General features: G+C 46.5%; 1 protein-coding gene across 1 annotated transcript in view; it reads right to left on the reverse strand.

Annotated features, from left to right (window-relative positions):
- IKBKE (inhibitor of nuclear factor kappa B kinase subunit epsilon) overlaps window positions 1-11,310 on the reverse strand; it is a 30,911-nt gene extending 19,601 nt beyond the window's left edge. Inside the window, exons 1-8 of the mRNA XM_072648019.1 lie at window positions 10,546-11,310; window positions 10,285-10,377; window positions 8,489-8,605; window positions 7,008-7,148; window positions 5,649-5,778; window positions 3,468-3,649; window positions 2,189-2,349; window positions 448-558 (exon numbers count right to left, since the gene is read on the reverse strand). Coding sequence (XP_072504120.1) covers window positions 448-558; window positions 2,189-2,349; window positions 3,468-3,649; window positions 5,649-5,778; window positions 7,008-7,148; window positions 8,489-8,575 — 812 coding nt within the window. The 5' untranslated portion in view covers window positions 8,576-8,605; window positions 10,285-10,377; window positions 10,546-11,310. The remainder of the gene's footprint in view (window positions 1-447; window positions 559-2,188; window positions 2,350-3,467; window positions 3,650-5,648; window positions 5,779-7,007; window positions 7,149-8,488; window positions 8,606-10,284; window positions 10,378-10,545) is intronic.
- Window positions 11,311-14,395: the final 3,085 nt, after the last annotated feature.

The following is a 14,395-nucleotide window of genomic DNA, read 5'->3' on the forward strand; positions in this document are numbered from 1 at the left end:
GTTTCTTCTCTGTCTCTTCTTAAACCCTTGCAATCTTTCTATCCCCTGTGCCTTTGTTAATGCCGTGCCTGGCACAGAATAGACACTTGGTAAATGCGGACTGACTCACAGAGCCCTGGGAGGTGGGTATACGAGTAGAATCATTTCCATTTTAGAGACGAGGACACTGAAAGCAGAATCACCCAGCTAGAAGTGTGAAGCTGGGAAATGGAAATGTCAGCCTATGTGTCTTCTGAGTCCAAGGCCAGAACTATTTCTACTATACCACAGTGCAGGCTGACCTGATGAAGGTGATGGACTGGGAAGAACTCAGCATTGAACTGATGGAAGAATGGCCAAAGCTTATCACAGGCCCAGGATGCGGAAGTCTTAGCTCCCAGCTGGAAGAAAGGAATGTATAGGACAGACCCAGGCTTCAGCATCCTCAGCCCCAGGAGCACTACTTACAGGGACAGCCTGCAGGTGATAGGCAGCTTGTAGCTCCACTCCAGGGGCCCATTTTCTCGTTTTTGGCTGCCTGCAATGGCTCCACTTGGTTTCTCTGTAGTGATCCTGAACCTGCAAGGAAGGGAAACCCAGAGTCAGAAGGAACTCCCAGGCTACCATGTCACATAGGGAATGTAAGCGTGAGAGACTGCTGCAACTAGAGAGACAGAGAGAGACAGAGAGACAGCGCCAGAGACAGAGAGAGAAAGAAGAGGGGGAAAGACAGAGAGAAAAAAAGGGAGAAAGAAAGGGAAAAAAGAGACAGAGAGAAAGACAGAGAGAAAAGACAGAGACAGAGTGTGAGAGAGAAAAGATGAAAGTGAGACAAAGAAAGGGAAAAGAGAGAAAGACAGAAAAAGAGAAAAGAGACAGAGAGAGAAACAGAAAGAAAAAAGAAAGAAAAAAGAGAGAGAAAAGAGAGAGAAAGACATACAGAGAGAGAGAATCTCAAATATCTCATTTTATCTCACAGTCATGGGAGTTGGGTGCTATAATCATCCCCATTTTGCAGATAAAGAAATGGAGGCAGACACAGGCTAAGTGCCTTGCCCAGGGTCACCTAGGTATTAAGTGTCTGAGGTCTGATTGCACTTGGATCTTCCTAACTCCAGGCCTGCTACTCTGACCGTTGTGCCACCTAACTGGCACATAACCGGGATGGCAGCTCCAAGAGGGCAAGCACCGTTACCTTTGTGTCTTTGTATCTCCAGCCTACTAGGAGCTCACCTCATGCTTATTAATCAAGTGACTGGGAAGTTAAGACATTTGAATAAAGTCCCACTGGGGGAGATGCTTGTGGCCCCAGGTGAGCACACTGCCCAGCTCCATTTAACCTTCCTATAGTGTTCAGGTCAGTTTCCCCATTCATTCCGTCTCTTTGGACCACCAACCACACCCCATCTGTACTTTGCCGCATAACATCGCCACCCCCACACACAATGTCCATGCTCTTCCTCTCAGTCCCAAAGGCTCTTGCTCTGGTCATTCCAGCCGTGACATTTGGGCCCACATAATTTTAGTCTCGAATTCCTTCTGGTTTCAATTGTTCTAATGATTTCACATGTGCCCAAACTAGGCTAAAAGCTGGGGGGAGGGGGACGGGGAGGTCCTTGTCTCATCCTCTCTTTTGTGATCTACACAGCCTTCAGCTTGAGTCAGGGACTGGATCACCCACAGCCTCCTCTATATCCCCAGCACCCAAGATGGCACCTGACACCCTCTGAATGCTTACTGAAATTAGTTATAGATACTCTATAGATATAGCAGCCTGATTGCAAAGGGGAGGTCTGGGTTACCCACTTGGGAATTCCTCATCACAAAAGGGAGGCAGGGGTGAGAGGGCTATGAGGGGAGGGTAGTGGTGAGTAAGGGGAGAGAATTTTCTTTTTGTTGGAGGACTTGTTATGGGGAGGGGGATGGAAGAACCTCTGGGATAGAAGGGTTAAGAATTAGCTTCTGTACTGGAAAAAAAAACATCGGACTCTAATCAAAAGATCTAGGGTCAAAGCCCACCTCTGACGTTTATTCCCTATGTGACCTGGGAAGTGACTCTTTACTCCCCTGGGCCTCAGTCGCCTCATCTGTAAAAGGAAGGAGTTGGCTTCTTTGGTTTTGGGGTTCCTTCTGGCTCTATGGGCCCTTCTCACCCCTACAGGGACACACTGCTGCCAGTCTTTCCTTGCCTCCCCGACCCCTGGCATACATGATCTCCTTGTTGCGTCGAGGCCCACCAAAGGGGACAAAGGGGAGGCTGCCCGTGGCTGCGTGGTACAGGGTCACCCCAATGCTCCACAGATCTACTGTCACCCCAAATGCCTTCTGCTGAGGCTTCCGGAGCACTGCCCGCTCATAGACATCTGGGTGCTGTAGAAGGAACAACCAGAGAAGGACCATTGTTGGCAGTTGGGGTGGCAAGGTGTCTATTCTCTGGGGAAGTGGGGGGCACAGATATTGCCTCCATGCGTCCTTCCTCTTCCTCAGTCTAAGGTACAATCAATTTGTGCTCTGTCTAAGTTACCTCCTCACCTTGAGAGTGGGATCTGCCTAGCATCACAGTTGCTGACACAATGAGGCAATGCGCCAGAGTAGATAATGCAACAGAGTTGGAGGCAGAAAGACCTAAGTTCAAATCCTGCCTCAGTCATTTAACCAATTGTGTAGCCCAGGTAAGGTACTTTCTATGCCTCAGCTTTCTCATTTGTATAATGGATTTGGCCTTGATCATTTCTAAGGTCTCTTCTAGCTCTAAACCTATGATACTACACGTGACACAGAAATTGCAATGTAAAATGGTGTCCTTAGTCTGAGACCTTCTCTAAGTCACACACTTTCTGCTCTGTAAAGAGGCTGGATCTTTCAGCTCTAAATCCCACCATTCTATGAGGTGAGCAAATCTCACTCTGCAATGACCCTTGCCTGTCAGTTCAAGACTCTTGACCTGCTCTTGAAATTGTCCCTAACTTCCCTTTTCTGGCTGTAGGAATCTAAAGAAGAAGGAGCCCAGGGTAGGAGAAGTCAGACAAAAACAGGATGAAGGATGAAGAGATCTATGACTCAACCCAGCCTGGAAGGTAATGGATATCCCCCTCCCCCCAGTTGGTTTACCATTATTAGTATATTACTATATATTAGTATAATACATACTAGTATCATAGTATAATATAATGCATAGTATAATATATATGGATACTATAGTATTGAATAATATATGGTATAATATAGACTGATACCATAATATAATATGTGGTACAATATATACTGATATTGTAATATAATATAATTTGTGGTATAATATATACTGATACCATAGTATATATAATACATGGCACACTATATACTGATACCACATATTAATAGGTCAGATATTATGCTGCTCACAAATAGGAGAATGGGTCGCATAATACCCCACTAAGCTCTGGGGAAGTCGCAAGGAAAAGGCTGTAGGAAAGGTTCCAGTTCGGAGCACTCAACACACAACTTACCAGGTATTCCTCTGTCCCATAGACAGACACAAACTTTTCATCATCTTCTAGCTCCCTGGCAGCCCCAAAATCTGTCAGTTTATAAATGCTCTGCCCGTCCTCTCCCAAGAGCCTCATGATGTTCCCAGGCTTGATGTCCCTGTGGACGATGCCATTCTCTCGGAGGTGGTTCATGCCAGCCACTGAAAACAAAGGGAGATGCTTGTCTTTGTAGGGAGGGTTCCCCAAGGGGCTGAGCCAGGAGAATTTCAGAGAAGACTGCTGAGATTTGCTGTTGTTTTTCAGTTGCGTCTGACTCTTCATGAGCTCATTTGGGGTTTTCTTGGCAGAAATATCCAAATGTTTTGCCATCTCCTTCTCCAGCGCATTTTACAGCTGGGGAAACTGAAGCAAATAGGGCTAAGTGATTTGAGAAGTAGATGCTACTATTACCCCCATTTTATAGGTGAGGAAACTGAGACAAACAGAGGGTATGTGACTTGCCTTGGGCCACACAGCCAGTAAGTGTCTGAGAATGTAGCTGAACTCAGGAGTCCTCCCTGAGTGGTTAGGATTCAGTGCTCTCACCCCTCAGCCCAGATTCAATTCCTGGTCAGGGAAGGAACTTTTGGGGCAGCTAGGTGGTGCAGTGGATAGAACCCTGAGCCTGGAGTCACGAAGACCTGAGTCCAAATGTGGCCTTAGACTAGGTGTGTGACCCCAGACATGGGGTCTGTTTGTTTCTGTTAGATCAACCAGTCACCAAGTGCTTATTAAGCTACTATGTATCTGGCACTGCACTAAGCGCTGGGGATACAAAGAAGAAAAACCAGTGCCCACTCTCAAGGAGCTTACATTTTAATGAAGGAGAGAACATATAGATAGATAGATAGATAGATAGATAGATAGATAGATAGATAGATAGATAGATAGATAGATAGATAGATAAAACACACAGAGATATGTATGTATATATAGACACATACATATATATACATAGATATATATAAACACACAAGATAAATACAGATTAGAGGGAAGGCAACCTTCGAGGGGATGGCAGTAGTTGTTGGGGGTGAGGGTGGGGAGTGGTGACAAGAAAGCCTTGAATTCAGACTTAAAGGACTCAGAATTACAAGGGACCTCATTGCATAGGTCTACCTTTGTTCCCAGAGGACAAGGTTCCCACGATTCTTAACACTTGAGCTTAACACTTAGAGACCATCTAGTCTAACCTTTTAATTTTACCTAGGAGGAAAGCGAGGCCCTGAGAGAATAAGCAATTTGTCTAAGGTCACCCAGGTGGACAGTACATTTAGAGTCAGGAAGACCAGAGTTCAAAGCCAGTCTCAGATACATTAGTTGTGTGACCCTAAACAAGTCACTTACCCTCTCTCTGCCTCAGTTTCCTCATGTGTAATATGGGGATAATATTATCACCTAACTTGTGCAAGGAAGGCGCTCACATGGTGGTCAGAACATTACAAGGACACTCTCAAGGTGGAATGCTAGTCACTGGGACTTCAAAAGACAGAAATGAAACAATCGCTGCTCTTAAGAATCCTTTGTGTGACATGGGAGATGCTAGCAAAGAATTGTCCAGCATGGAATGCCCGCATCAAAGAAGGCACTGTGCTCTGTGAATGAAGCAGAGTTTCAGTAGCTCAAAAGAAATGGGAGAGGCACAAATTGAGACCACTCTGCCCTAAATGTTCACCTGGACCCTTTGTGCCCAACCTGCGGTAGAGCCTTCCAAGACTTATTGGTCTGATCAGCCATAGTCTGACACTCTATACCTTGACCCCAACATGGTGACAGCATTTTGGTCCTCTTCGAGAATGGAGGACAATAGCCAAGCTCACAGGGCTGCTATGAGGATCCAAGGTGATAACACACACACACACACACACACACACACACAAATACATATATACATACACACGTATATCACATATAAATCATATTATACTTACATATATTTCATATGTATATATGACATATATATGCATATGCAAAGTGCTTTGCAAAATAAATATTAGCTGTTGTTATATACCAGAGCCAAGATTTGAACCCAGGTCTTCTGACTAGAAATCTATCACTGCCTGATAAACTCCATGGTTGAGGAGAAAGTGGAAGAAGGCTAGAGCCCAGGGCTCAACCCACCCATCTACCCAACCCCCAATTATTCCTCCTGGAACTCACCCACACAGCGCAGGACCACCAGAAACTCAGACTCTGCTAGCCCAAAGGCGTTCTCAGGGTTCTCCAGCACACTGAGCAGGCTACCGCTGGAACAGTATTCCATCACCAGTACCTTGTCCTTATCACTGCCCTGGGGAAAGGATGCCCAGAAAGGCCTCTCCTCAGGTAGGGAAGGTGCTGGCAGCTCCTGGCCCCCTCCTTCACTCCATCCTATCTGAGGTTCCTAAGTGTAAGATTTGGATCCTCTCAAGGGAGGCCACTCACTCTCTACTTCCCCAGTCCTATTTTCCTGTTCCCATCAGGCTGACCAGTTCTCTATCTCTACCCATGACAAGCACTCTCCTTGCCCCAAAGGGGATACTCCTACCCCATAGAACCCTTCTCCACTGGTCTAGAACCTTCCCTACCCAATTTCTAGTCCTATCCTTGCATCCAAACATGTCTCCTCCAGGAAGTCTTCCCTCACTAACATGACTGATTCTAATTGTTCCTTTACCCCACGTACTTAATAGGTATACAGTCATCTTGCTGGTTCGCTAGTTTGTATGTGATTTTAAGTCTTTCCTTTTTTGTGTTCTAATTCCCCCCACTAGCATTACCTAAAGAGGTCTCCTTCTTTCTCTGCATTTCCCTCTGCAATGCCCTAACACATCAAAAAGCATTTATTAAGCACCTACCATGTCAGTCAATAAACATTTATTAAGCACCTACCCTGTTCCAGGTACTGTGTAAGCCCTACCAGGGCCAGTGGAGTGCTAGTCACTGGGACTTCAGAAGACAGAAATGAAGCAATCTCTGTCCTTCAGAATCTTACTTTTTTATTGGGAGAACTGTGCACGTATGCAATGACATACAAAACAAACGCAAGGTAATTTGGGGGGGGGACAAGTGCTAGCAGCTGGAATGGAGGATGATTAGGAAAACCTGGGCATAGAAGATGGCATGTGTACTGATCTTTGAGGGAAACTGGAGGGTCTAGAAGCGGGGGTGATGCAGGCATGCATCATAGGCATGGTCAATGTGAAAGGGACAGAGGGAGGAGATGGGGTGCCACAAATGAATAGTCAGTTTGACTGGAAGGTATAGCATCAGACCAAAGACATAGGTTAATAAAGGGCTTAAAGGTCAGTCTGGCTAAAACATAAAGCATACTAAGACTGGAGATATGGGTTGGTGCCAAGGGCTTAAAATGCCAAACACAGGACTTTGTATTTGGTCCAGGAGGCAATAGGAAGCCACCGATGTTTGTTGAATGGGAGAGTAACTTGGTCAGATCTGTACTTCGGGAAAATCACTTTGCAAATGATGCAGAGGCTAGACTAGAGAGTGGGAGAGCCTTGGCTAATTTACTGAACATACCATCTCCTCCACGGCGAACAGCTTGACGATGTTTTGATGTTTCAGCTTCCTCAGGACCTCGAACTCCCTCACGCGCACCTCTCGGGGACGTAGGTAGCTGGCATTGCTGAAGACTTTCACAGCAACGAGCTCCCCAGATTTCTGTGGGGGATGGGGATGGGTGGCAGGGAAGATCATACTGACTCCCACCTCTGCCCTGGGGAGCAGTCATTCACATCATCTTCCATTCTACTCTGAGTTAGCAGAAAAGCCCAGGTAGGTTTGTTAGAGGATTCCCAAACTCCCTTGGGAAATGAGATAGATGCTCTCACCCTGGGGAATGAGGCACAACAGAAGGTCCAGAAGGCCAACCATTGCTGGCCTTAATTGATTGAGTGATTGAGACAATCAGACAAAAGAACATGTCCACAACTAGAGAGTCTTCCTTTGGAATGTCAACTGTATCATGGGATCATAGATTTATAATTTGGAAGGGGTCTTAAAAGCCAACCCTTCATTACAGATGAGGACACAGAGGCACAGAGAGATTAAGTGACTTGCCTATGGTCTCACAGCTAGTATGTGTCTGAGGAGTGGTTTGAGTCCAGGTTTTCCTCATTCCAAGGCCAGCACCCTAGTGACTACTGTCGCCATTTTCTTCCAGAACCTCAGCATTTCCCACTAAATTACTAAAATAGAGACAGCTAGGTGGCACACCGGCCCTGGAATCAGGGGGACTTGAGTTAAAATCTGACCTCAGACACTTACTAAATGTGTGACCCTGGGCAAGTCACTTAACCCTGATTGCCTTCCACAAACAAACAAAAAGATTACTAAAATAACTTCCTCTCTGGATTTCTCTGAGCTTTTAATTTTTCCTGTGCATGGCTGACAGGCTACTTTTCCTCAAATATTTCTTCTAATGCATCACTCCCTACCTCAAGGAATCTGTATTGATTTCCATTTCAGAGTAACTACAAATTTATGTGTCATTTTACTGAGTCCGTTCATCATGAGAAGTCTGTGAGATAGGTGGCATTAATATTTTCATCACCTCCATTTTACAGATGAGAAAACTGAAGTTGTTTGGGGTGAAGTGACTTGCCAGCAGTCATATCACAGAGAGGTGGGCCTTACTCAGGTCTTCTGATGAAGGTCAGTACTCCTCTCACTAGCACTCTTACCTAGCTTCCTCTAGAGAATAAAGCCCAAATCTCTGTGTCTTTCAATCAGTCAATCAATCAGCATTTGGGCTGGCCATAGATCTGGAGGTCATCTCCAATGCCTTGATTTTTGCACTGGGACCCAGGGAGGTCAAGTAACAAGCAAAGTCACACAGGCAAAGACTAAATTATCAGTTCCTGACTCCAAATGTATCACTCTTTCCACAACTTATCTCTTATGAGAATACTCTAACGCTTTTCACCAAGGTTGAGTAGGATTCTTGGTAGGCCACACATGCCTCAGCACTCCATCTACCAGCCCACTATTCATGCATCTACCTTGTTTCGAGCTCTGTACACGCTGGCAGTGGCTCCCTGGCCCAGGAGATCATCCGTGTGCCAAAGGTAATTGGCTGTACTTTGCATTTCCAATGTCCACAGCAGCCCAGCCTCTTTCTGCCCGAGAGAAAAGAAAGACCAGGGATTGTGGAAAAGTATTCAGCTAATCTGTGGGTGCCACCCTCACCCATCTGAGAGTCTTATTTCCCAAGATTATCCCTTATGGCTAACTGAGTTGGTAGTTGCCACCTTTTACAAGGAGAGAGAAGAAATCTTGATGCACAGACAGGCTGTGTCTTCCCAAGGGTCACACAGCTCAGCACCAAGAGAGCAAGCATTTGAACTTATCTTCTCAAAATCTGAGCATCTCCCATCATGCACCTGTCTTCTAAGAACTTTCTCACCAATGCAGAGAGCTTGTCTCAGCGATTCTCTTCCAGGACTGTAAACACCCTACATTATTGAGGTCTGAATTTGGGATTATACCAGGAAGCAGAAACAACCTTGGGGGAAGGGCCCTAGAGTCAGGCAGTCTAAACCACACCATCAAAAATCTCCAAAATTTCAACACCAGCCTGGAGCCCCTCCCCATTGGCTCACCACGGGAACCCACCACTTCCTGCTTCAGCAAACCACTGCCTCCCTGGCAGTTGGCTTGGGAGTTTATCGAATCACATCCAGGGGAACAAGGAATGGTAGGAGGCACATACTCCTTAGCAGCCTCAATCCCAATTCCAGAATCCATAACTATCTTTCTGAGGGCTACTGCTTCCAAAGTCACTACTTTTGGAAAGTCCAAGGAGAAATTAAGATCAAACCCAGTGCATGTAACGAGACTTAAGAAGATTCTCCAGATAGTGGTTTGAGAGAGAGCCAGATAGGGGAGATGATGTGGAGACCTAATAAGCCTTTCCCAAAAATACTTTTTCTTGAATTTGCTAGATAGCAAATACTCCTGATACTTTAATTCAACATTCAAACATGGTCTGCTAGGTTTAAAGGTCTGGGAATGAATCATTGCTCTTAGAGTCGGGGAAGGGACTTTCCCACCTTAAGGAAAGTTCTCTTCCCATTTCCTAGGGATGTATCTGGGGTCAGGAGAGGCTGCTAAATTGCTAAGTAACACATTAGGTCCCTATAATCTAACATGAATGAATTTATCAGATCTTTTTCACCAAGACTGGGTAGGAATCAGCAGGGAAGCATTGGCTGCCTGGGGAGTGGAAAGTGAGGAATCCTCCAAAGGTTGGAGGGAAGGTCTGAGGGAGGAAAGAGGAAGTTAAACTTTGCCCACTGTCACTGAAGTAGGAGCCAACTACAGGGAAAGGTGACAAAGGGAGTCTCCTAAGTAGCTGAGAATGCTCGGGGACCTCAGACGAGGCATCAGAGGGCTCTGCCCTCTCCGGACCATGCTAGACTAAGATTAGAAACTCCAGGAAACTCCTCATCTTTTTATCCCTTCAGCGAAGCCTATGGGAGGTTCTTAGGAAATGTTTGCTAAATTCCCAATTTAGTGCCCGTACTTTACTTCTCAGTTCTGCAGTCAGGAATTATAGATTTAATGAGCATGCAGGGTGCTCTGTGTGTAAGGTCATGCCTTAGGGTTGGGGGATACAAAAATCAACCCCCAAACTAAAGCTTATCTTCCAAGGATGGGGGCGGAGTAGAGGAATGCAGTATTAACACAGAAAAATAAATGCACAATAACAAAGCCCCTCCCACGTGCCAGGCACTCGGTAGCCAAGCACAGAGGAAAGGGGAATTAAATCTGCCCAATCAAGACCACACTCACTTACCGGACAAGTCCGCACTGCCTTGGCACCTGGCTTTCTCAGCAAGCCTTCAGGACGGCCTTTCTGTTCCAGGGAAGCCCAGCAGCTAAAAGGCACCTGAAAGAACCAAGGGAAGGGCGTCACTGCCACCTGGCTGGTGCAGCAAAAGCCTGAGCCCTCCTCATCCCTCCTCAAAGGCTGCCTGCCTCAGCCCTTTAACCCTTTCCTGTTTGGCACCCTCCCTGCAGGCTGGGGCCCTCGGGGCCAGGCTGGGGGTTTCCACACCTCTTACTCCCCAGAAACTCAAAGCTATTTCCTCCGCTTTGGATCCAGGCCAGAGACACAGCATCCACCTGGGACAAACAAAGGCACCAGAAACCAGACCAGAGAACGGAAAGCAGAAGGGGCGGAAACCTAATCTCCTGAGGAGTGTGGGGACAACACAGGAGAGGAAATGGCACCATGGAAGCTCTCTGGATTTATCTCTACCGTCTTCTCCTGTCGTCCCCCCCCCCCATTGCCTTCTCAGGGCCCCCCTGGAAGATGAAGGGATCATGGAATATCAGGGCTGAGAGGGACCTTCGGGATCCCATCCAACCGCCTCGTCATTGTGCAAAAGAGAAAGCTGAGGGAGCCCTCCCAAGCCCCTGGAGCACAGAGACCCTGTTTCATCCAAAGTGGGACTTCAATGTGGATGGGTATAGGAGAGATGCTGCTGGAGGGAAACGAGGCATGGACCTGGGCACTCCCCTCCTCTGTCAGGAGTGCTCCTGATGTCTCAGGGCCAGCCCAGGACCATGAGCATGGCATGCTCACCCCCTGTCCCTCCCACCATCCCATCCACCAAGCACCCGAAGCATCGGTACCCTGCCTGGTCCTGGGCTCCAGGGCCCTGCTACCTCTTCGAGGCTCACCTGAGGCCCCTGCAGCAGTGGGTAGGGCTGGGCCAGGCCAGGCCAGGCAGATGATAGCTGAGCAGCCAGGAGTCAGAGACGTCCTCCCCAGCCCGGCCCCAGCACCCAGCCCAGCTCGGCTCAGAACTTGGCTCTCCTCCAGCACTTCCTGATTTTTGTCTCTCTTTCTTAAAGAGACAGGGGCCCTTACTCAGAGGCTGGTCCCCACCCTAACCAGAACTAGAAGCTTCTCTGTCCCTGCAGGGAGCAGAAGGAGCCAAGTTGGAGTCTGCCAAGGAATCTAGGAAGGCCTGGTTGACCAGGTCCCAGATGGGGGAGGTCCTGCCCATACTCTCTGTGCTCCCTGGAGTCAGGGAAGCCAGAGCTGGACCTGCTGACTGAGCCAGCCAGCTAGCTAGCCAAGGTGCTCAGGCTGGTTTGACAAGCTAACTTTGGCAGCCGAAATCACAAGCTGCTTTCAGAAGGCAGATTTTCCAGACCACCTCACTTTGGCCTGCTTCCAAGGAGACCCCTGAACCCTAAACCTTCCTGAAACCCGGCCCAGTGGCCTCCTCTCCCTCCTCTGATCCATTCTCCCTGAAGGCCTTGGGAGACAGCCTTGTTGGGATCTTACTTTCCTTTTGGCTAATGGGAAAGTAAAACCTAGGCAGGGACTGGGCCATAGTTGTGCAATGACTCTGCTAGGAAGCAAACCCAGGTGTCCCAACACCCCAGCCAGTAGCCTTTTCCAAGACCCAACTGCTGGCTCCTGACAGCTCTCCAGTGAGAACTGGATGAGGGTTAAAACCAGGAAATTCCATGTTTCTGTAGAAAGGAGCAAGGGACTTTCCCAGGGCCACACCTGGTGGTTTCCTTTCTCAGTCTCACCCCAACACAAAAGCCTGCCTTGTGTTGTGACATAGATAATGCAGATCAAGTCAGCTTTAGCCAAATCTGCCATTTGGATGCACAAGCGTTCTATCCAAGAGGTACCAATGATAGGGGTAAGGATTAGTGCCACCTAGCCTGAAACTGGCCTTCACACCACTGTATGGACATCTGGGCACAACCCCACATTCTCATCCTCACCCCTGTCCCACCGCCACCAAACCTTGGACTCTGCTCTGGGATGAGGGCACGGATAGGTGACCTTTCACCTTATCCTGATGGGAAAGTAGACCTCCAGGTCACTTCTCTGCTGGCTCCATACCCTGCTCCCCATTCGAATGTAGGTTTCTTGAAGGCAGGGACAATTTTCTCTCTTTGCATCTCTAACACTTAACGCAGTACCTATGGTAATAGTTTAATAAATGTTCTATCACCTTCCTTCTTTCCCACCTTCTTTCCCTCCAGTTTTTTCTCTTTCCTTCCTTTTTACTTTTCTTTCTTTCCTTATTATGTTCTTCCTCTCTCTTCTTTCCTTTTTTCCTTTCCTCCTTCCCTCCCTGCTTCCTTTTTTCCTTCCTTTCTTTTCTCCTTCCTTCTTTTCATCTCTCTATGTCTGGGATTCTTAACCTTTTTTTCTTTCATAGACATGTTTGGCAATTAAGTGAAGCCCATGGACCCCTTCCCAGAATAATTTTTCTTGCCAACATTTATAATTGAAGAAAATACTAAATTTAAGTTAGAGGTCAATGAAAATCAATATGTAATTTTTTCTCCCCTAGTCAAGTTTACAGACCCCCTGAAATCTATCCATAAACTCCTTCGGGTTGATCTAGAAGGATTGGTATTGATTTTGGACTGGAGATCTGAGTTTGAATCCTGAGTCTGACACACTTACTTGCCATATGACCATAAACCAGTGACTTCATCTCTTGGAGTACTGGCTGATCTCATCAGTAAAATGGGGATATAACCCTCTCTATCTTATAGGGTAGGGTGAGGAAAGTGCTTTGTAAACTTGAGAGCATTATATAAAAGTGAGTTGTGATCATCCTGCCCTCCTTCTGAGTTAGCTTTTTACTTTAGTACAAAGAGAAAAGTCTCTCTGTTTTTGCCCCGTTTAGTGAAAATTCTCCCTATTACCCTCTTGCAACTTCATATCCTTTTCTTCTTGCTTCCTGAGGTCAGGTTGGTGGATCTAATCGGGAAAATCATTAGTCAGAATTCTAAGACCCTCACCTGTTGTTCAGTCTTGTCTGAGTCTTGAGATTTCCTGGCAGAGAGATACTAGAGTGGTTTGTCATTTCCTTCTCAAGCTCATTCTACAGATGCAAGAACTAAGGCAAAGAGAGTGAAGTGACTTGCCCAGGTGTCACAGTTAATAATTGGCTGATGCCAGATTTGAACTCAGGAAGATGAGTCTTCTTGACTCCAGTTCCTCCATTACACTACCTAGCTGCCCTAGATTCAGGTGAGAATCACCTATAACTCCTCTAAAACTCTTCACAGCCTGATTTCTTCCTACCTTTTAGTCTTCCTACATATGTTTGACTCAACAATCCAGTCCAGCCATATTGGTGGCCATTAATTCTTCACATGCTCCATCTGCCATCTTTGTATGCCTAGAATGCACTCCATTCTTAATGCCGACTTTTGGAATCCCTGGTTTCTTTGAAAACGGAGCTAAGATGCCAATGTCTGCATGATGCTTTTCTTGCCTCATCACCTTCAGCTTGCCAGGGCCTGCCCTCATAAAACAACTTGTGTTCAGTTTTTCTGTATTCTGTATATACTTATATGTGTACAAATCTACCCAATTAGAATTGCAAGCTCCTCACTTCTGTCTTTGTACAATGTACCCCCAGTGCTTGGGACAATCCTGGCACATAGCAGGCATCTAATAAATACTGGAACTGAACTCTCAATCGATGTAACCAATCAACAAGTATTTAGTAAGTACCAACTTTATGTTAGGTACTGTGCTGGCTGCCAGAGATACAAACACAAAGAAACGAAACCACTTCTATCTGAAATGAGGTTTTGTTCCAATGGGACTGGGAGGTAGGTAGGGGACATTCAGGAGAGAGGCAACAAGTGCTTATAAAAATAGAAGTAGAATAAATAGTAAAAAAAAAAAAAGTGATAAATACAAAAAATATACAAAGACCTTCAATACAAAGGTAGTTTGAAAGGAAGGGAAGCAGCAGTTGCGGAGGTGGGGAACCTGAAAGGTTTCATGCAGAAGATGGTGCTTGAACTGAGTCTTGTACTGGAAGGACTGAGGTGCTTTGGACACAAATAGGGAAATCTGGAATAGTCGTGTGTTTAGGGGAAAACTGAGTCCACTTTTAGCTATA

Source organism: Notamacropus eugenii, chromosome 2 (genome assembly GCF_028372415.1).
Source record: "Notamacropus eugenii isolate mMacEug1 chromosome 2, mMacEug1.pri_v2, whole genome shotgun sequence".
Classification (NCBI taxonomy): domain Eukaryota; kingdom Metazoa; phylum Chordata; class Mammalia; order Diprotodontia; family Macropodidae; genus Notamacropus; species Notamacropus eugenii.